The following is a 20,633-nucleotide window of genomic DNA, read 5'->3' as shown; positions in this document are numbered from 1 at the left end:
TGACTCCTGGCACCACAGCACTCAACGGTGTGCAAACTCATATGTTCATGTGCATGCTATGTGTGTGCATGTGTGTGTACGTGTGTGCATGTGTAAGGTGTGCATGCATGTGCAGGTGTGTATGCATGCATGTGCATGTGTGTGCAGGTGTGTGTGCACGCATATGTGAGTGTGTGCGGGTGTGTGTGCATGCATGTGTGTCTGTGTGTGCATGTATGTGTGTGTGCATGTGCAGCTGTTTGGTTTTGCCATCTGTGATGACACAGCAGCACCAAGGTGACAGTCTGCGTGCAGAGCGAAGATGTACATCTTGATAAGCCGCTTGACGGCCTGGCCTTATTGAGGCTCTTTGTTATGTTGTTGGCCAGCGGAGCTGAGCTGAGATCTTACAGGAAAGCTGCATGGAGGAAGGCACGAGATCAATGTGGAGAGGCAGGCCAGAGAGGGAAGGCAGGGGACAGCCCGGAGTGGGAGGACAGGAGGGAGGGAAGGGATTCAGGCCAGCTGGGGCAGGAAGGGGTCTGAGATTTGTCTTCCTCTTTCAGGTCATGGTAGACCCCCTGGGGACCAACGTCAGGTCTAAAACAGGAGCCCAGCATGCACAGGCATGAGGGAAGTTTTCCTGGTAACTCCCAGGAAAGCAACCGGAAAAGCCGAGTGCCTTGCATTCCCTCAGGCCCTTGGCCTGAATTTCTCTTCACCGAAAGGTGTGAGCTTGTCTCCTACACACAGCTGGCTAGCAGGAGATGATGGGAGGAAGGGCAGTCCTCCCCACAAGTAGCCACTCACCTGAACGAGCAGAGCAGGGATCCTGGGGGAGAAGACTCGGTTCCCTGGGTGTCTGGAATGGAAAAGCACAACTTGGGTTGTGGGACAGGAGCTAATAGAAGGATTCAGTATGATGCAAGCCAAGGGGTGCAAGCAGTTGGGCACCGCAGAACACTGTTGACTCACTGGTAAATACATTTCCGTGCCTCACCGCCTTTACTCCCAATACCACATCTTGTCTTCAACATCCTACAGTTCTTGCCATAAGGAAGTTCTTCTTCGTGTCTCACTTAAATCCCCATTCCTCAGTGGATTGCCTCCGAGGTCTTCAAGGGACCCAGAGCACAGCTAAAGCTCCAGGATCTCAAGTTCAGGGACAGTGAGAAGGCACAGCAAAGTGGAGAGGAAGGAGGTCAGCAAGGCCCCTGAAGCTTGGAGGGAAGGGACAGTGAGACCTGCTAGAATTCTGCTTGCCTGTCAAGTGGCTGGCTCAAATTGAATTAGCTTACATAGCTCAAGAACAATGTATGCAGCCACACTGTGATAGGAACGGGTTCTAGGTGCTGGGGATCAAAACTCAATCCCCTGCCTGGTATTAGCCGCAGACAGACAATAAATGAGAAATCAAATAGATGAACAAATCATGTCACTTAGAAAATTAAAAAAGTGCCGGGCGTGGTGGCTCAAGCCTGTAATCCCAGCACTTTGGGAGGCCGAGACGGGCGGATCACGAGGTCAGGAGATCGAGACCATCCTGGCTAACACGGTGAAACCCCGTCTCTACTAAAAAATACAAAAAAATAGCCGGGCGAGGTGGCGGGCGCCTGTAGTCCCAGCTACTCGGGAGGCTGAGGCGGGAGAATGGCATAAACCCGGGAGGCGGAGCTTGCAGTGAGCTGAGATCCGGCCACTGCACTCCAGCCTGGGCGACAGAGTGAGACTCCGTCTCAAAAAAAAAAAAAAAAAAAAAAAAAAAAAAATTAAAAAAGTAATGAGATGGAGAGTGAAAGGTGGTGGCGGAGGGGGAACCTGCTTTATCTCGGGAGGCCAGAGACAGCCACTCTAGGAGATGATGTTGGGCTGAGACCTGATCATGGGAAGGAGCCAGCCATGTAAAATTCTAGGGGAAGAGCATTCCAGGAGGAGAAAACAGTTGGTACAAATGCCCTGGGGTGAGAATGAGCTTAATATGTTTGAGAGATGAAGTGTTTCTGGTTGAAATGAGAGAAATCAGCAGGGCCAGTTCACGTGGTCATCTTACAAGTTTAGATTTTAAGATCAATGGGCGCCAGGCGCGATGACTCACGCCTGTAATTTCTGAAGTGTTCAGCACTTTGGGAGACTGAGGCAGGTAGATCATTTGAGGTCAGGAGTTTGAGACCAGCCTGGCCAACGTGGTGAAACCCCATCTCTACCAGAAATAAAAAAATTAGCCATGCATGGTGTCACACGCACCTGTAATCCTAGCTACCCAGGAGGCTGAGGCAGGAGAATCAGTTGAACCTGGGAGGCAGAGGTTGCAATGAGCTGAGATCATGCCACTGCGTTCCAGCCTGGGTGACAGAGTGAGACTCCGTCTCAAAAAAACAAAACGAAAAAGAGCAATGGGACGACATTAGAGGGTTTTAAGCCAGGGAGTGGTGTGATTTGATCTTCAGAAAGATCACTCTCGCGGCTATGTGGAGAATGGATTAGAGAAAGGTGGGGTGGAAAGCGGCGCACAGCTCGGCGGTGCTTGCATTAACCCAAGTGAGGGCAATGTTGGCTTGGCCAAGGGTGGTAACCGTGGAGATGGAGGGAAGCGGACAGATTTATAAAATTTTGGCACTAAGGTGTGCAGACCTTAGATGGGAGGAGGGAAAATGATAGCAATCAGGTAGAAAATGTGTTGTGAAATGGAGACGTTTCAAGGAGGGTCAGGTTTAGGGAAGAACATGGCAAGTTCAAAGTAAGAGGTGAAGCCAGCTAGACTTCTTGGGTTGAGTGGGGACTTTGAGAACTTTTTTATCTTACAAGAGGATTGTAAAACGCACTCATCAGCGCTCTGTGACCCAAGGGTAGATGACATGCCAATAGAGTGGTTGCAATGCCCTAAATTTCACAAAGGACACCGAGGCAAGACACACAGCTTGCCTTGGAGGAGCTTGGAATGGAACCAAGTGGGGGAAAATCTGCTCTGTGCCCTGCTCCCCCCATTTCTGCCCAAGGAACCTCAAAACCTACACCCCCACCCTCTCCAAACTCCCCATGTTAGAATCATAGAATTTCTTCCAGCTCAGAAATCTCATGATTCTATGCGACTTGACACTGAGCCATCCAATGGAAAGGCAGAGTCTCATTCTAGGAACAATGTGAGACCTCTTTGACCACGGAGGCCAAGGGCAGGATGGAGGAAACTCTCTTCGATCCCGAAGAGTGGGTGGTTCTGAACACTGGCGTGATTCACTCTGATGATCCTCTTTCATTCAGCCTTTTCTGAAAGAAATCTGTCTAAAATGAATATCTAGGGTGGTCTTATAAGGGAAAAGAAGGAGAAGAGACTGAGGGGTCCCCGCAACCTTAGAGGGGCACGTGAGTGGGAGGAGGAGCACGACCGTGCTAGGCCCTGAGCACACCTCACCTGCTGCTGTGCGCTGTGCCTGCAGCTCTCATCTTTGTCATGAGCCAACAAATGGGTCTACCCATCCCCTTCCAGCCCACTCCTTTCAGCCACCTGGACCTCAAAGCAACAAAGACACCCCCAAAGAACTCAAATGTTCCCATATCATAAGACCTGTTCAAGAAGGACAGCCAGCCAGAGTACCACCCCAGGATTGCCGTGAGACTCCAAGGGAGGGGAGGGGCCTCTCAGGGCCTCGGTTTCTTCATCTGCAAACTCAGACTAGCTCTAGAATAACACTGTCCAAAACAGTGGCCAACAACCATACGTGGCTATTTAAATTTAAGTTAATTAAAATTAAAAATGTTTTAAAATTCAGGTCCTCAGGTGTGCTAGCCACACTCCGAGTTCTCGGTAGCCATGTGTGGCTATTGGCTGCTGTTTAGGACAGCACAGCTGTAGGCCATCTTCATCATCTTAGAAGGTTCAGTGGGTAAGGCTTAGGACAGGGGTTCCCTAAATATGGTGCCTGTACTAGCAGCATCGGCCACCCCTGGGAACGCTTCAGAAATTCTCAGGCCCACCCCGGACCCCCTGAAGGAGAAACTCTGGGGCTGGGGTTCTCACAAACCTTCCAGGTGATTGTGATGCACGCTGAAATTTAAAAACCAAGGCTCTAGTCTGGAGTGACAGCCTCACACTTTATCTCGCTTGAGCCTCAACAATCTTATGCTCCTTCTGCCCTTCTAGGGGAAGTAGAACTGTGACTCATCTTGCAGCTGAGAAGACAAAATTCAAAGATCACAACCCTGGAAAACGCAGGGCTGGACCTCTGGCCTGTCACCCTTCCCTGCTCTCATTTTACCCATCAAATTTCTCTAAGATCATTCCAGATTGAAAAAACGAAAACACAATTCTGTATCTCTGTGCCGTACTGGAACTCCCGCCAACTGGGTACTGGAGAAGTGGGAATGACTGTGATGGACACAGCGTAATGGTTAAGAAGCCACATCTGCTCACGTTTCACAGATGAGGAAACCAGAGCCTGAGTAGAGAGCAGCTTGCCTGTGCCCGCCGCTCCTTCCCGACCGCCAGGACTCAGTCCAGGTCGAGAGGAGGCAGGTTCAGGGATAGGTAGGCCCAGGCTGCAGCCCTGCTTCTGTTATTAACAAGCTGGTGACTTGGGCAAGCCATGTGACTCTGAAAAGCCACCATTTCTTCAGCTTGGAAAGTCAGAATAATAATAGGACTGGCCTGCTGTGGGATTCAATACACTCATGCATGTGAGGTGCCGGACACGTTCTAAGCACCCAGTGCAGTTTTGATATTATTATACCAGACACTAGGAAGCTGGCCTAGTTTTGAAATTCTTCTTTTCAATATAACCTGCCTCTTCTTTCTATTCATTGGCCCCAAGTTTTCCTGGAGCTCTTTGTCCCAGATTTCTCTTGATATGTAAGCACCCGTTTGGGTTCTCCAAGCCTATTTGGGAACCAGAAAGGCAAGGGTGGCCCTTGTAAGCAGTCATCAAAAGAGAACTCTTTGCCAGCTGGTGGTGCCTGTAGTTTCCTGGAACCTGCCTGCAGCCCCGGGCAAATCCGATCCTGGCTTTGAGCTGGAAAAGAGCCTCCTTATCAAGCGGGGAAGAGCCTGAGCAGGCAGAGGGTGTGAAAGAAATGGTTACACCAGGTTCAGATCCAAGGAGCCCATGAGTTGCTGGGCAATGGCCCTGAATTCCAGTCTCGGGCGCCACTCTTGGTCATGTGATTTGGTCGAAAGGGTGGGTCTCTCTGGCCTCTATATTCCCGTCTACGGGAGAGGGGAGACTGAGCTGTCCTATCCACCGGCCTTGAGTTCCCAGAGATCTAGGATGAATCTGCCTTCATTGTTCTCTGGAACGGGAGCCTCCTCACCGCTGGGCTGCGCCTCTCTTCTTCCCCCTTCCCTCCTGCTCCCCAGGAACCTCGGTGGCACTCTGCCCTCTGACTCAGTCCTCCCGTCCGCTGCTGTCTCTCTCCTCAATTCCGGCGGAAGCACCTCCTCTCTTTAACTCGACTCTGTTTTTTTCTCTCCCTGTCTCTTCCCTGGCCTTGCCCTCTCTCTTCCTGCCCTGTAGCTGTGGGCGTCCAAATGAAGCTGGAATTCCTCCAGCGCAAATTCTGGGCGGCAACACGGCAGGTAGGTGTCAACGCGGCAGGTAGGTGTGATGTCAGGCCAGGTCGGGTGGGGAACTCACCGTGCTTCCCTGGGTGTAGACCCTCTCGCATCCCCTTGGATGCTCCACTGCCTTGAGACTCTCAGGATGCCCTCCCGGCCCCCTCCCGCTTCTCAGCTCCTCACTCCCCAGCCTGCAGGCCGGGCCTCAGCGCTGGTCCCCAGCCCCTCCCAGCCCAGTGCTGAGGGGCACGACCCAGAGTCACCCCCTCTCGCCATCCCCAAATCACTGGCTCACCTCCCCGCTGCAGAGGGAGAGCTGTCTCACTCCACTGTCTGAGGTCCAGGGTCCAGGCCCTGATGGCTGGCAAGAGATGCCAGAGATAAGAGCGGCTTCTGGCCGAGAACTCCCAGCTCTGCCCGGCCCGGTCCTGTCCGTTCTGCTGGCTCCTTTCCCCTCTGCTTCCCCAGAGCCCTCAGGTCCCTCTGGGCTTCTGAGCCGCCCCCATCACCTCCCTCAAGCTCCCTCAGCCCCAATGTCCTGCAACGCCGACCCCCTCGGCCCCCATCACTCATTGCAGCGGCCTGGCTTTGGGCAAATGCAGGGAGCCCAAGAATGAATCGGGAGGGATGGAGGGCAGGGGGCTGCGGTCACCCTCCACCTCACCAGACAGCCAGTGCAGAGTCCACAAAGCCCCCTCCCCATACCAGCATTGAGGCCCGGGGGCTGCAGGGCCTGCACCTCTAGAAGGGCTACCTGGGCCACTCCACCAGCCAGGGCCTGCAACATGCAGCACCCACAGGCCACATGCCACACACACAGAGCTAACACACACCACACGCATGTACCCTCTGCATACAGACACACATGCACACACCTCACACATGTGCTCTCCGCATATGACACACACATCCCACACCCCACACACATGCCCTCTGCATACAGATACACACCCCACACCCCACACACATGCCCTCTGCATACAGATACACACCCCACACCCCACACACATGCCCTCTGCATACAGATACACACGCCACACCCCACACACATGCCCTCTGCATACAGATACACACCCCACACCCCACACACATGCCCTCTGCATACAGATACACACGCCATGCACACATGCACACACACTGCAAACGTACCCCACACACAGCGCTCCCACTGACACGCGTCATTTCTACCACACACATGCATGCGGTCTCCACATTCAGTCTCTCCTCTTCCTTCCAGTGCAGCACTGTGGACGGGCTGTGCACACAGAGCTGTGAGGACAGTGTAAGTTCTGCTCGAGTGAGGAAACTGGAGGAGGGAGCCGTGGCCCTCCACCCGGTCCTGCTTGCGGGCCAGCTTCCCTCTCCCACATCCCCTCCGTCCCTGCAGCGAAGGCTCCCATGCTGCCTTCCGGAGCTGGGGGACAGGCCGGAGGACCGGGGCTGGCGAGGGTCCTGGCGTAACCTCCCTTCTGGGTTTTCCCCAGGATCTGGACTGCTTCGTCATCGACAACAATGGGTTCATTCTGATCTCCAAGAGGTCCCATGAGGTGAGTCACTGGGGATGTGGAATGAGGGGGAGAGGGCAGCAGGAGGACTGGAGACATCGGGCAGCCACTGCAGCCAAAGAGAGCCCCACGGCCCCAGGAGGGAACCCCGCTTAGGGCCAATTCAGCTGAAAGGTCTGAGGAACACGGTGTTCTTAAAGCCAAAGGCAACAGAGCAAGGTGGTAGAGTTTGGAGCACTTTTCAACTCCGAGAGTCAGAGAAAATATTACTTCTTCATTCTACCTGTCACTAGCCTGGCCTCCTCCCATCCCTGGTAGGAGCCACTCAGTAACCCCATCTCAGGGCCCTGCCTGGCCACACTGACCCAGCCTCACACGGGGCCTCCCCCCAGGGATCCAAGCACACCCCCTCATCAGATCACCCCGCGACCCCTCCTGCCTTTCTACCATCGTGGGGCCCAGAAGACGCGTCTTCCCCACTTCCTGTTCTTGTCCCGTCTGGACCTTATGGAAAACTATACTCTCGCCCACCACGCCCGGCCTTCGCTGTGCCAGGGAAGAAGTGGGGAATGGATGTGATGCTTTCTCAACCTGAATGCCTGGCTTGCACATCCTAACCTTCCCCTGCCCCGCTGGGTGTGGGCATCTCTCTGAACTGAGCATGTACTCAGACAGGAAAAAGAGAAAGTACAGTAATATTTTTATACTTGCTGGGCTCCAAGAGGGGCCTCAAAATGGATTATTCCTTTAGCCAGGAATCAAACTGAGAAAGAAGCCCATTCCAACCTGAAGCAAATCCAGATCTATTCACCAGACGTATTTCCTTGAAGTGAGGCACAGCATCCGACCGGCCACCTGCCTGAGCCTTGGGGAAAGGGGCACAGTATTTGGTTCTGTGTGAGCTTCACTACTAATTAGAAATGTAGGCCGGGCACGGTGGCTCAAGCCTGTAATCCCAGCACTTTGGGAGGCCGAGACGGGCAGATCACAAGGTCAGGAGATCGAGACCATCCTGGCTAACAGGGTGAAACCCCGTCTCTACTAAAAAAATACAAAAAACTAGCCGGGCGAGGTGGCGGGCGCCTGTAGTCCCAGAGACTCGGGAGGCTGAGGCAGGAGAATGGCGGGAACCCGGGAGGCGGAGCTTGTAGTGAGCTGAGATCCGGCCACTGCACTCCAGCCTGCGCGACAGAGCGAGACTCTGTCTCAAAAAAAAAAAAAAAAAAAAAAGAAATGTGATGTGGGCAAGCGACTTCCGCTCACCGTGTCTCGCTGGGGGCTGGACTCCACAGCGTCTAAGCCAGCCCCGGCTGAAGGCTCGTACCGCCTGGGATGTGGAGGCTGATGCAGAGGTCGTGGTCAAGGCCACCTGCGCGCATCTCAGGGCTGTGGTGTGGCCTGACCGGGATGCGGCTTCCGATCCAAAGAAGTCATCAGAACAGGGCAGGAACCGGAGCAGGGGTGTCGGAAGGAGACTTGGGAAAGAGGACAAGTGAGGACAAAGGGGCACCAGTGGGTCATGAAATCTAACTCCGTGGGGTAGTGTTTAAATGACCCACTTAACGAGCAGCCGTTCTCAGCCACAAGAGCAGAGAAGCCAAAGATGGTTTCATTCAACTTCCTCTTGGTGGGAGTGGGGGCAGGGCTTTGCAGGACTCAGCTCATTGTTCACCGTGGTCACCTGGGCGCCTGCCTCTGGTTTCCCCCTTCTCCCTTTCATGCCCCCTTTTGGCCATTTCACTCCTTCCCAGACAGAGCCCGGGCCTTTGTGTTTTTCCATTGTTCTGGGAGAAAGCCGGTGATGACAGGCGTTGAAACCAGTGGTTGGTGTGAGGCTCTGGGATTACCTGATGCCCCCTCGTTCGTGCTCTGACCCCCTTGCCCTGGGTAACTGAGCTGACCACGTCCCCAGGCCTCCCGTGGTGTTGGCTTTCAAGGGCCAGGGCATGGGCTAAGGTGTCCCAGAGAGAGCTTGGATTCTAGACACTGGGATGGCAGGTGGCAGGACAGAGGGACGGGAGGGCCAAGCCTGAGAGCGAGCTCTGGAGCAGGGGTAGGCGAGCATTTCCTAAAGGGGAGGATGCACATTTTGGTTTTGAACTTCCTGAGACTCAGCCCTGCTACTGCAGCAAGAAAGCAGCCACCGGCGATCTGTTAGCAAATGCATGTGGCACGGCTCCAGTAAAACCTTTGAATACTGAAATGTGAATTTCAGATCAATTTCATATGTCATGAGATGTTATCAATCTTTTGACTTTTTTTTCCCCAACCACTTGAACATGGAAAAGCCAGTCTTAGATCAAGGTCCCACATGAATTAACAGTGAGCCAGGCTTGGCCTGCGGGCTGTGGTTGCCAGCCCCTGCTCCAGAGGCAGCCAGACAACCGTGCAGGGAGCCAGCCCTGGAGGGGAACCACCCCAATCTTGAGAGAAGCTGGCAAGCGTGTGGCATCTCGAGATAGGAACCCCTCGAGGGACCCTCTCATAACCCACTGGGCCACTTCGGTCCTATTCTGTCCAGACCACATTTGCTCACATGTCTTCACAGATTGTAAAATCACTGAGAACAAGTTTGGATTAGATGTGGTAGCAGTCAGTTACTCAGAGATTTATATTTTATAATGTATTTGTTTACTTAACTCATTCACCCCCATTTTCTCAATGATTCTATTACCTTTTTACCCTGTGTGTAGTTTTATATGCCATCCCAAATCCTCCATGAAATGAAACAGGACAGAAATGAACTGACCTTCTAGAGGCTCCTACCAGGGCCCCCACTCCCGCCGTGCTTGGCTCACCCTTGCTTCCCCAACGGTGAGGCCCCAGAAGTGAGGAAGGCCCCCCACATCATCTGCTGGGACCTTATTAGTCTCACTTTACACAGGATGGGAAAATGAGATCCTGCAAGGTTAGGGCATTAACCCAAAAACTCACAGCCACAGAAAAGCCAGAATTCAAACGCAGAAAGCCAACTGAAGAGCAGCAAAGAAGAGGGGGAAGAAGATTCTAGAAAAGACCTCTTGAAAGGGGAACTGAGCTGGGAGAACACTGGTCTTGATGGGACCTGAGCATCTGCAGGGCACAGTTCATGACCCCAGCTAGACTGGCCTCCTCTGGTGGGTGTGGAGGCTGCAAGTCCCGGCCGCCTGGGTGACACTCCTGGCCCTGAGCCCCACCCAGGTCACTCTGTCACCGCTTAAGGCGGAGTTCATTCACTTGCTGCGCTCAGCTGAGTCTCATGGAATTAGGACTGATGCCTGTAGGACCTGAAAGGCAAGGCCCAGGAATCCCAACCCTGTGTTAAGCTCTGGGCTAGTGTCAAGCCCTGGGAGTCAAGACACTGTGACAGGGCTCACTTCCTCTTTCCTCACTCTGGACAGCTCTGACCACGCAGCCTGAACTGTGTCGGGTTATGGGAGGGCAGTAGGCCAGAGACCCCGCCTGGCATGGTGCCTGGCACACAGCAGACACTCGATAACTGTGTGGAGAACTGAACTGGCCTGAGAGTGAGGGCTGGAGGTAGCAGGTGCTGGACTGGGAGGTGAGTGGAAGACAGGGCGGTAGAGAGTCTGGGGCTAATGCCACTTGTTCAACTGTCCGACCCTCTGTCCATCCATCTGTTTTTGCTGTTTTTGAAAAAAACGTATTCATTTAACAACTCTGTAGCAGTTATCTATTGCTGCATAACAAATTACCGCAAAAGGAGTGGCTTATAACCAGAAGACTTAAAATCTGGCAGTTTCTGTGGGTAAGGGATCTGGGTGCAGCTGGCTCAGGGTCTTGCACAAGGCTACAGCACCAAGGTCCCCAGGGCTGCTGTCATTTCCAGGCTTGACCTGAGAAGGATCTGCATCCGGTCCTACGTTGGCAGGATTCAGTTTCTCCAGGGCTGTGAGGCAGAAGCATCCTCTCCCATAGGGCGGCTCACAGCAGGCGGCTTCCTTCATCAAACTGAGCAAGCCAAGGTGGAAGTCGGTCTTTTGGAACCTGATTTCAGAAGGGACACCCCATCACTTTGACCGTAGTCTGTTTGCTAGAAACAAGGTGCTATGTCCCACCTACACTCAAGAGGAGGGGCTTACACAAGGGCAGGACTCCCAGGAGGCCGGGATCATTGTGAACCACTTCAGAGTCTGCCCACCACCAACTCCCACCAACCGACCCCAACCTGCCCCTCTTCCCCAAACACACAAGCGCCATCGAGGGCCACAGGGTCTGGCCTCCCCTAACTCATCCACTTCTTACTGCTCCTCCCTGCTCATCTCTAGGCCTCCAGTGTGGCTGACAGATGGAAGCCCCAGCATCTGGGAGCTTGTCAGAGATGCAGATTTGCCAGGGCCCCACCCAGACCTACGGACTCAGGCACTTTGGGACTGGGGTCCAGCAGTCTGCTCAAAGGGGCCCTCCAAGTGATTGGGTGCGTGATGGGTTGAGAACCCTCCCCAGGCCTCATGGCTGCTGTGGAGCTGGATGCACTTTAGCTGGCTGCTGTCACTTTCCTGACTGGGCAAATGTGTCCAGCGACTCCTTGTCCCTGCTAGGGTTCACCCAGGGGCCTGGAGAGAGAAGCCTGTTGAGCTACAGATGCAAAGATTCTTCCCAAAGTCCTTCCACATCCTCCTCCCCATAGTCAGTGAGTGGGGAAACCACAAGGGTCCCGAGGGAGTGGCTGCTTGGCTCTCTCCTGGCGCCAGTGGTGTTCCAGGCCTGCTGATTAGACATTTGGCCTCTCTTCCAGGCCGGGGCTCATTCTTATAATAAAGAGTTATGGATGACAAGATTTCAACCCTTGATGTGGGGCCTAGAAAGAGAAGCAGACAGCTGGGGACAATGACAGCAGATTTGTGGAGCTTTGTCATATTTATAGTGGATCTGTCACCCTGAATCTGGGGACTCTGATTCCTGTCATTTGCTTCCTGACAGCACCCACCCATGGGAGCTTCAAAGTGGATCTCCAAGGGGCAGCAACTGCAGCCTAGAGAATCCGAGGCTCCATCCCAGCACCTTTCCCTGAGAGATTCCCTGGATCTCCTCCCTCCACGCCCTAGCCCAGTGAGCTGGGACCGGGCAGGCCCTCAGAGCAGGGCGTCCCTTTCTGCTATCAGGGGCGTCAGGCATGCCTGTCTGGGCCTTGGGTCCTGTTTCTCTGAATCCCTCTCACCTTCCCTGCCCCCTGCAGCCCACCCAGCCCAGGCTCCTCATCTTCAAGTCACTATCCCAGCCTGGCACGTGTTCCCATCCTTTCTACTCTGGGCAGCCTGCCTTGGCCATCTTCCGGGACACCACATGCCCTGGCAGCGGTGCTCCCTCTGCCTTCCTGGCATCCCAAATGGCCCTGCTCCACTGGGCCCTCCAGGAATAAAATTCATCCTGTCGTGGTCAGAGGCAGGCTCTTCAGGTGGCTTTCCAGGGAGTGCAGTGCTGCCCCATCCCCACCCCGCTCCTCCACGTCCCTCCCAGGCACCCCTGAGTGTCCAAAACACTCCTTAAGAGACTGCAGCCTGGGGGACAGGGGGGCAGGAGAGGCTGCACAAGCCAGGAGCAGACAAAAGGAAACTGATTCCCACACGAGCCAGACACAGGGACTTGAGTCCTTAGGAGGATGAGCTCCCATCTTTAGAGAAGAAACGGAGGCTGTCCCCAAGTAAGGAGGCCATGGGACATTTACTCCATCTGTCACCAGAGTCAAGAGCACCCCTTCTCTCTGGGCACAGCCTCCCACAGCCCTGCAAATTCGTCCAGGCCTGGGAGGGACTGCCCAACGTCTCATCACTTGCTCGCCTGCCTCTGCCCCCATCTGCTTCCCCTGCAGGCTTCTGGGTGGTGCTCACAGGACCCGCCTCCCCCCAGCCTCCCTCCAGACTTGAAGGCTGGGCAGGGGGGTCCTCAACCCTTCTGACCCAGCCCCAGAGTTCAGGCAGCCCATGGGCCACTGCTTATTTGTGAATCGTCCCCCGTGAAAGGGGAGCTGGGGCGGTCAGGCCCGGACATCCTGCTATGCTTTGGGTGCCACTCTGCGGACGGTCCGGGGCTCCTAAATCGACAAGGCATCCCATATCGACGTTTGGACCTTGGCTTTGCAGGTTCAGGGACTCTATCTGAGTCGGGGATTTGCCCTGACAGACTTCAAAAGAAACTATCAGCCAGGAATTGTGTTCTGCTGCCAGAAGAGAAGTGGCTTAAACAACTGAAGGTTTATTCTCTCATAAAAGAATAGATGAAGGCAGCCTGGGCCCGGCCTGTCCCCATCCGCACGATCCCAGCATTGCTGGAGGGGCTCCTGCCTTCGAGTCCACTTCCCAGAGTGCAAGGACAAGGATGGGCATGGGGCAGGGGGCAGGAGGCCTTGGGACCACTTTCCGGAAGTCTCGCCCAGCGGCTCTGCTCACATTCCATTGGCCGGTCCTTGCCGCAAGGGCTACTGGGAAATGTAGTCTTTTCGCTGAGCACATGGCTGCCATAATTAAAGTCAGGGTGTCTAACTAAAGAAGACGGGGAGAATGCATATTTTCTGCCAGAGTGACAAATCCTAGAAAAATCAAGCTATTTATTTATGGAGGGGGATACATTTTTCTAGTGTCCAGGATACACATCCTTGCTCTCAGGGACTTCTCAGAAGTCTAAACAAAAGGGTCGTTAGTGAATAAGCCTAGAATTAGGAAGGAGAATGGGACAGACTTGTAGGAATTAAGACCAGCCTCGTCAGAAGCCTTGTCTTCACCCCGCTGCACTTTCCCAGGGAGCAGAAGAGTCGGGTCATTCATTCCCTCACACATTCCTTCAGCAAATATGCATGGAAGGACATGGTGCGGTGCCGTGGGACAGAGGTGGATTTCTGTCCTCTAGAATCCTGCTGTCAGGTGAGGGAGTGACGGAGGAAACACACACACACACACACACACACACACACACACACACAGAGTAACTAGAATAGCGAAAAGCAAGCCCCAGCTGAGAGAGTTTAGCTGGAGGCACCAGGGAGAGCTTTAGGGCTGCACCTTGAACAGGTGGGATTCCAACGCCTTTCACATTCCCATGTGCTGTTCTGTCCGTGGAATGCCCTTGACCCTCCCTGCTGTCTCCCTGCCATGTCCACTGCCTTCTTCCATGCAGCCTACCAGGGCTTTGGGTTCCCACTCCTTTCCGCCACTGTAGGAGGTGCCGGTTATCAGCCAGCCCTGTCTGAGAGTTTGCGTGTTCCCTGTCTGTCCATGCAAACTAGTCTGAAGCTCTTGATTGGTGTCCATTTCATTCATTTTTGCATCAGACTCACCTGCTGAGTGCCTTGTGAATAAAAGGTGTTATGAAATAGTTTTTGGTGGTCAGGCTATGCCAGGTGAAGAGCTAGCAGAATGTAGACAGGCAAGTCTGAGTACCTTTGTCTGCCTCTGTTTTCCTCCTGCTTACTTTTGTAATTGACCCGTCCATTTTTAGATTATAATTTGCCATGCATTTTTAGTGGGTTGCATCCTTACATTTTAATTTTATAAGTCAGCTATTTCCACTTATACAGGAAATACTGTAGGATGTAAAGACTATGTTTTGTTATTTAATTCCAATTTGGAAAGTAATACTTCCTGACTTCATCCCGGATTCCTGGCGTGGGTGCATCTGGGGACCTGTGGCCCCATATTGGCTGATTATAAGTCATAGCATTATGAACCATGGGCATGGTACTGGGGTTATCGTCCTGAAGCTGCACTATCACCTCTTATTTGAGAGAGAACTTCTCTGATTTTTCACTGGGTGTTCAGGAGTTGTGCATTCTGACTAGCCCTTGTCTGGAATAAATCTCTGTTCCCTTCAGAAGGCTTGCTGGAGTCTACTTGGCTGCCCAGGGCAGGCCCCAGGTGGGCACCCAGACAATTCCTACCTTTCCTTGAGATTGGCCAGACCCATGTGCCTCAGCTCCTGTACCAGCCTTGCATTTATTTTTATTGGTAGTTATCACACATGTCATCATTTTGGGCCCAGGCAGCTAGAAAGATCTCCATGAAGAACCTGACATGGCCCTCAGCTTGGTTCCCACCTCCCTTCCCTACCAAAATTCCACACGGACTGAGTATGTCCAAGTACCAAGACACTTTGGGGAATTCAGAGATGAGTAAGACATGGTTCTGTTCTCAGACAGTTTTCTACCAAGTATCTTATCTGGCAGAGTGAGACTGGGACTGCATGGGCATGCAGGTCACAGGCTGCCAGTGTGCAGAGGAAGGCCTCGTTCTGGCTGTAAAAGTTAGAATCGAAAGACTTCCCAGCGAGGGTGAGGAAAAAAGTTCCCTGGCGTGAGGACGGAGAAAGGGTAATCAAGGCAGGGAGAACAGCCAACCCGGACCCCAGACCTCTCCTCCTAACAATGGCTGCCATTTTTCAAGTATGGAGCCACAAACCGGACACATGCTATCCCCAATCTTTAAAGACAGCCTACATTCAAGTTGAAATCCAACACCAAAGCCCAAGCTCTGCCACCCTGCCCTGCTGAGAAACGACAGACTCAATAGGCCAAGGCAGGTATAGAGGCCATGAGAGGTGGCAGGATGGGGGGCCTGAGGCCATTCTCTGCCAGCTAGGGGGCCGCTGCCTGGCACAGGGCACAGAAGCCACAAAGCACTGGCTGATGGACAACGAAAGGGGAGCCAGGGCAGGAGGGAGGGTCCTGTTTGGTTTTTGGAAATGAAGACGAGAGTGACCCATTCACGCTGCATTTGAGGAAGGTGACTCTGGCAGTGCCACAGGGACTAGGGGAGAGATCAGTGAGGAGGGCAGGTGGGCAGGGGAGACAGGGCGAGGGATCTGGTTAGGCCATTGTCGTGGAGGGGACAAATGACCTATCCACAGGGCACACTGATTGTGGGAGGTGATGGAGGGACATCGAAAGCGACACCAGCCCTCTCACACTGGGAGGATGAGGATACCAGTGTGCATGAGACAGGCGCTGCTTTTGACCTTCACCTGCAGAAACGTGTAAACGTGTTTTATATCTGACCCCACACACACACAGCACGTACAACAAATCCAGTTTCATAAAACATTCTTTAACCTTGCTGCAAGTGATTCACACAGAATTGTTCCAAGGAATTCTGTACCATTTAAAAATCATATTGCAACCTCTAGGCTGGTCTCATAGTCAGCTGGCCTGGAAAGCAGCAGGCTGGACGGTAAGGAGGGAGCCAGGACCGGAGAGGGGCGTGGGTGGAAGGTTTCAGCTGGATGATGCTGAGAGGCATTTAGAGGGAAAGCCCGACAGGCACCAAAAGCCTCGACCTGAGCTCAATAAGTAATGCTGGACTCAGAAGGCTCCGTCCTGCTCCATCTCCCTCCCTCCCTCTCTCTCTCTTCTCTCCCTCCCTCACAGACGGGAAGATTTCTGGGGGAGGTGGATGGTGCTGTCATGACCCAGCTGCTCAGCATGGGGGTGTTCAGCCAGTAAGTGGGGCACACTCCTCCCCCGTCCAAATAGACATAGCAAACCAAGAGCTGACGCTAAGTGGCCCAAGCGGATCTCGGGATCCTGACCACCAAATCCCACAGTGGGTGCCCCTAAAGAGCTCCAAAAGCAACCTTTATGGAGCCAGGGCGTCAACATGATGGGGGGAGGGCTTAAGGTCATGTGGGCGTCCCTGGGAGGGACCCCGCAGGTCAGACCCTAGAGGGAAAACCGTCCAACGCAGAGGGCAAGCCATTTGCTCTTCATTGTCTTTAAACCATTCCAAGTGCAGACATGTGATTTTCAGCATGAACTGTCTTCTGATCTGCTGCCCTAGCTCAAGTTCCTTTGGGAACAAGCCTCCTGAGGCGGGGCAGGGTGTGGGGTGGCTTCGGACTCATCACAGCCCGCGTCTGATTTTCAGAGTGACCATGTATGACTATCAGGCCATGTGCAGACCCTCAAGTCACCACCACAGCGCGGCCCAGCCCCTGGTCAGCGTGAGTGTCACCCAGCCCTTCCCTCTGCCAGCCAGCCAGGCCTCCGCCCTCTCCTGGAATGAGGTCACTGGTCCTTGTTCTCACCCACCTTGGGTGTCTGGTCCCAGGGCCCTACCTTGACCATCTCCACCTTCTGCTCAGAGCCACTGCTGTCAGTCCCGCTCTCAGGCAGGCCTGTGGGTCTGGCTTTGGGGCTTCAAAGGGACTGCTCTGGTAGCTGTGACATAACAGGGCCTCTGGCGGAGACAGAGATAGCAACCTGCCCCAGCCTCAGCCCCTGACACTGCCACTTGATCACCAGGGATCCTCGGCAGTACAGCACCAGGATGAGGACTTGACTCATCTCCTGGAGGGGCATGTCCAACAATAGGCATTTCCCAGCTAGCTCAGCTCCGCAGGGCAGATGGGAGGTAGGGGGATGGTGGGTGCTGGGCTGCGGGCCTGTGCTCTGCCGCCCCCGCTCCCAGTGGCAGGGCAGCCCATTCTCTGGTCTCTCTGAGGGTGGTGCTGGGGTGCGGGGGGACCCTCAGCCTTGGACCTAGGTGTGAGTGGTGTGCACTCTCTCCTTCCCAGCCAATTTCTGCCTTCTTGACGGCGACCAGGTGGCTGCTGCAGGAGCTGGTGCTGTGAGTGGGGGTAGACATAGGGCTGGTGGAGGGCTGCATGCAAGGGTGGCTTAGGAGGGTGTCCTTGAGCAGGGGGCTGCAAGGTCTCCAGGACAACCCACTTGCTACCAGAACCCGGGGAAGGAGGGCACAATCCCTGGGCATGGACGCCACCTCCTCCCCGCACGCTGCCCCTGGGAGGGACCTCAGCGCTCACCCCAGAGCCCTCAAGCAGGGAAGACGGTGTCCTAGAGGGGAGGGGATGGGCCGGGGGCTGTCAGGGATACTCCAGCCCCTTGTAACCCAGGTCAGGAGGGTTCAGAGGTCTCCGAGATTCAGTCCTGTGTCCGACAGGTTCCTGCTGGAGTGGAGCGTCTGGGGCTCCCGGTACGACAGAGGGGCCGAGGGTGAGTGCGTGGAGCGGCAGGGCCATGTGCTGAAGAGCAGTGGTGTTTTGGTCCACTCATGTGAGACCATTCCCCGTGGGGTGGGTGACAGTGGGGACAGGCGCATCGTTGTTCACATCTCACCCTGCGTGGCCTTCTCTCATCACCTCCCTCACTCCTGGCTCTGTGTGTGACATCATCTTGGGACACCGCCACTCCATGTGCCATCATCACCACCCCATGACATCCTGCCCTCCTGTGCCACCATGTTCTTCCTGTGCCGTGTCCACCCTGTGCTGGGCTTATGTCCCGGCCAGCCAAAAGTGTCTTCCATCACTGTAAGTAGCTCTGCTGAGGCAATCCCTGCTGGCGGTGGGCTGGGGACGCAGCAGGAGCTACAAAGAACCCGCCCTCCATGACCCATCCCAGGAGTGACCCCAAACAGGGCTGAGCTGTCCCGGTGTAAAGCACCGTTCCTGGGGGTTGGGGGACTGGGGAGTCTAGCCCAGATCTCATCTCACACGAGCACAGTCAGGCCCCAGGGAAAATGAGAAACTCCAGCCTCCCCTTGGGTGAGAACATGTAAGATTCCAAGAGGAAGGGTGGTGTGGCTGGGTGGCCATGATCCAGTATGAGTGAGCAACCGCCAGCCCACCCCTTGAAGAAGCAAACAGCGGCACCCCAGCCCGGGCATCGCCAGCCCTCAGCGGGACTCCTGGTTCCAGATGCCCCAGGAAGTGCTCAGGACGATTCCCCTCTGGGACCCTGTGTCTGAGAACAGAGTCCCCCAGAGGCAGCAACCATGAGAGGCCCCAACACAAAACCTGGTGGCTCTGGCCACACGCACAGGGCGGTAATGAGCCTGGCCTTTCAAAGCACTCACTGCCCGGGCGCCTGGGCACTCCATGATCACAGGAGGCCGTCTACCTCAGTGGGCTCTGCTCAGCTCCTCCATGTTCATAGAACCTTTGCCACGGGGTTCCAAAACCTCCCACCACCTGGGCTGTCCCCAGCTTATCCCATCTCTTCATCTCTGCTGTGGTCCCCTCTCTGGCTTGCTCTTTGTTCTCTCCTGCTGGCCTTGGCTTGGGGCTTCTTCTGCCCCTGGGCTCAGGGCGGTTAGGGCTGTGTCTCCAGACTCCTGGACTCATACCCACGATCGACAGTGACAGGAACCAGGAACGCTGTGTCACTTAGAAGCAGGTCCCCACCCCCCTGCGCAGAAACACAGGGCTTCACCGTGGGGAGGGGACACTGTCCCCTCTGTCTCTGTCAGCAGCTGCATCTTGAGGATGATCCCCCTCAATCTGCCTACTCAGAATTTCTCTTCTCTGGGGCACCTGTTCCCTGGAGCTCCTCCCCCTGGCCTGCCAGGTGTCAGTGTCCTCAGTGAAGGAGCACTGGACTTGGAGTCCCAGGCCAGGGTGTAGGTGCTGCAGCCCCATCCACTGTGTGACCTTGGGGACGCCACTCAACCCTGCCGTTGTCAGGCCTCTGTGTCCAGCCCTGGGGACAAAACTCGCAGCCCTGGCCGCTGTGGGCTTGCCCTTCTCAGTGAGGGTTTTCTGCATGCCAGCTGGTGTCCCCTCTGGGTTTCGAGCTCTGGCTGGAAGTTTCTGGGTCTGGAAGTTGAGGAGACCCATGCTGTCCTGTAGGACCCCACATGAGCCTGGAAAGGTAGCTCACACTTGTGCCTCCCACCTCTAGGTCTATCCCTGGGGGCCACAGCCAGGCCCTGAGAACAGAAGGGCCATGCAGAGAGCCTTAGGAGGAACAGGAGCGCTGGGCACAGTCCCCGTCTGTGCGGCGGGGCCCTGCTCTGGCGTGTGCCCACCTCAGGAGGCTCCAGGAGGGAACTGACTTGGGTCCCCCAGAGCGGGGCTGAGGCACTCGCCTCTGCCTTCGGTTTAGTCCACTGTCCTTGTCCCAGGGAGCTAGGGCAAATCGCACTGCCCCCAAGGAGCCCCGTGCCAGGCGGCTGTGCCTTCTGGGCTTCGGCCGCCCAGGCCTGGAGCCCACCTGCCCGGCTGCCCCCATCCCAGGCGCTCAGGTGGGCCTGGCTATGCGGGAGAGGAGGGCACGATTGCCCAGGAACTGCGCTAGGTCTGTCCACAGTGAGGGGAGGGTGGTGGGCCTAAGTACCCCCAAGCCACCCCTTGGTGCCCCTCCTGCTTCTGCTCCCCGCTCGGACCCTCCCCGGGATCTGAGTGCTGGAAGGAGCCCAGGCGATGGCGCACCGCCCCCAGCTCACAGCGAGGGCCAGGCTCCCAGAGAGCAAGCCTTTCCCTCCACCGAGACCCAGGGCCCCTGCGGCGCCCCCCGTGTGAAGCCACTCTGTGCCTTCCCCTCCCTTCACCCCCACCGGCTCCTCCACACGGGTCCCGAGAACTGCCTGAGGAGGGACCATCTGCAGATGGACTGGGGGGGACTCTGGCCCTGGGAGTGCTGAGGCGAGGTCACCCCAGGCCATGCCCTCCGAGGCCCCTTCGGTGGCCTGATGTCCCTTCTCTGCCCGCAGCCCACAAACAGAAGAAGCAGGACCAGCTGCAGCCCTGCGACACCGAGTACCCCGTGTTCGTGTACCAGCCGGCCATCCGGGAGGCCAACGGGATCATCGAGTGCGGGCCCTGCCAGAAGTAAGGCCCCGGGGCGGCGCCGCGCGGCCCGCCACACTCCTCCCTCCCTC

General features: G+C 55.3%; 1 protein-coding gene across 1 annotated transcript in view; it reads left to right on the top strand.

Moving 5' to 3' along the window:
• Window positions 1–20,633, top strand: part of CACNA2D4 (calcium channel, voltage-dependent, alpha 2/delta subunit 4) — a 130,668-nt gene that overhangs the window by 104,542 nt on the left and 5,493 nt on the right. The window contains exons 27-35 of the mRNA XM_011931025.1: window positions 5,484–5,545; window positions 6,762–6,806; window positions 7,009–7,071; window positions 16,385–16,455; window positions 16,881–16,956; window positions 17,530–17,582; window positions 17,916–17,968; window positions 18,265–18,285; window positions 20,466–20,583. Coding sequence (XP_011786415.1) covers window positions 5,484–5,545; window positions 6,762–6,806; window positions 7,009–7,071; window positions 16,385–16,455; window positions 16,881–16,956; window positions 17,530–17,582; window positions 17,916–17,968; window positions 18,265–18,285; window positions 20,466–20,583 — 562 coding nt within the window. The remainder of the gene's footprint in view (window positions 1–5,483; window positions 5,546–6,761; window positions 6,807–7,008; window positions 7,072–16,384; window positions 16,456–16,880; window positions 16,957–17,529; window positions 17,583–17,915; window positions 17,969–18,264; window positions 18,286–20,465; window positions 20,584–20,633) is intronic.

Source organism: Colobus angolensis, unplaced genomic scaffold (assembly GCF_000951035.1).
Source record: "Colobus angolensis palliatus isolate OR3802 unplaced genomic scaffold, Cang.pa_1.0 Scaffold89, whole genome shotgun sequence".
Taxonomy (NCBI): domain Eukaryota; kingdom Metazoa; phylum Chordata; class Mammalia; order Primates; family Cercopithecidae; genus Colobus; species Colobus angolensis.
This window is presented reverse-complemented; position numbering and strand designations above follow the sequence as displayed.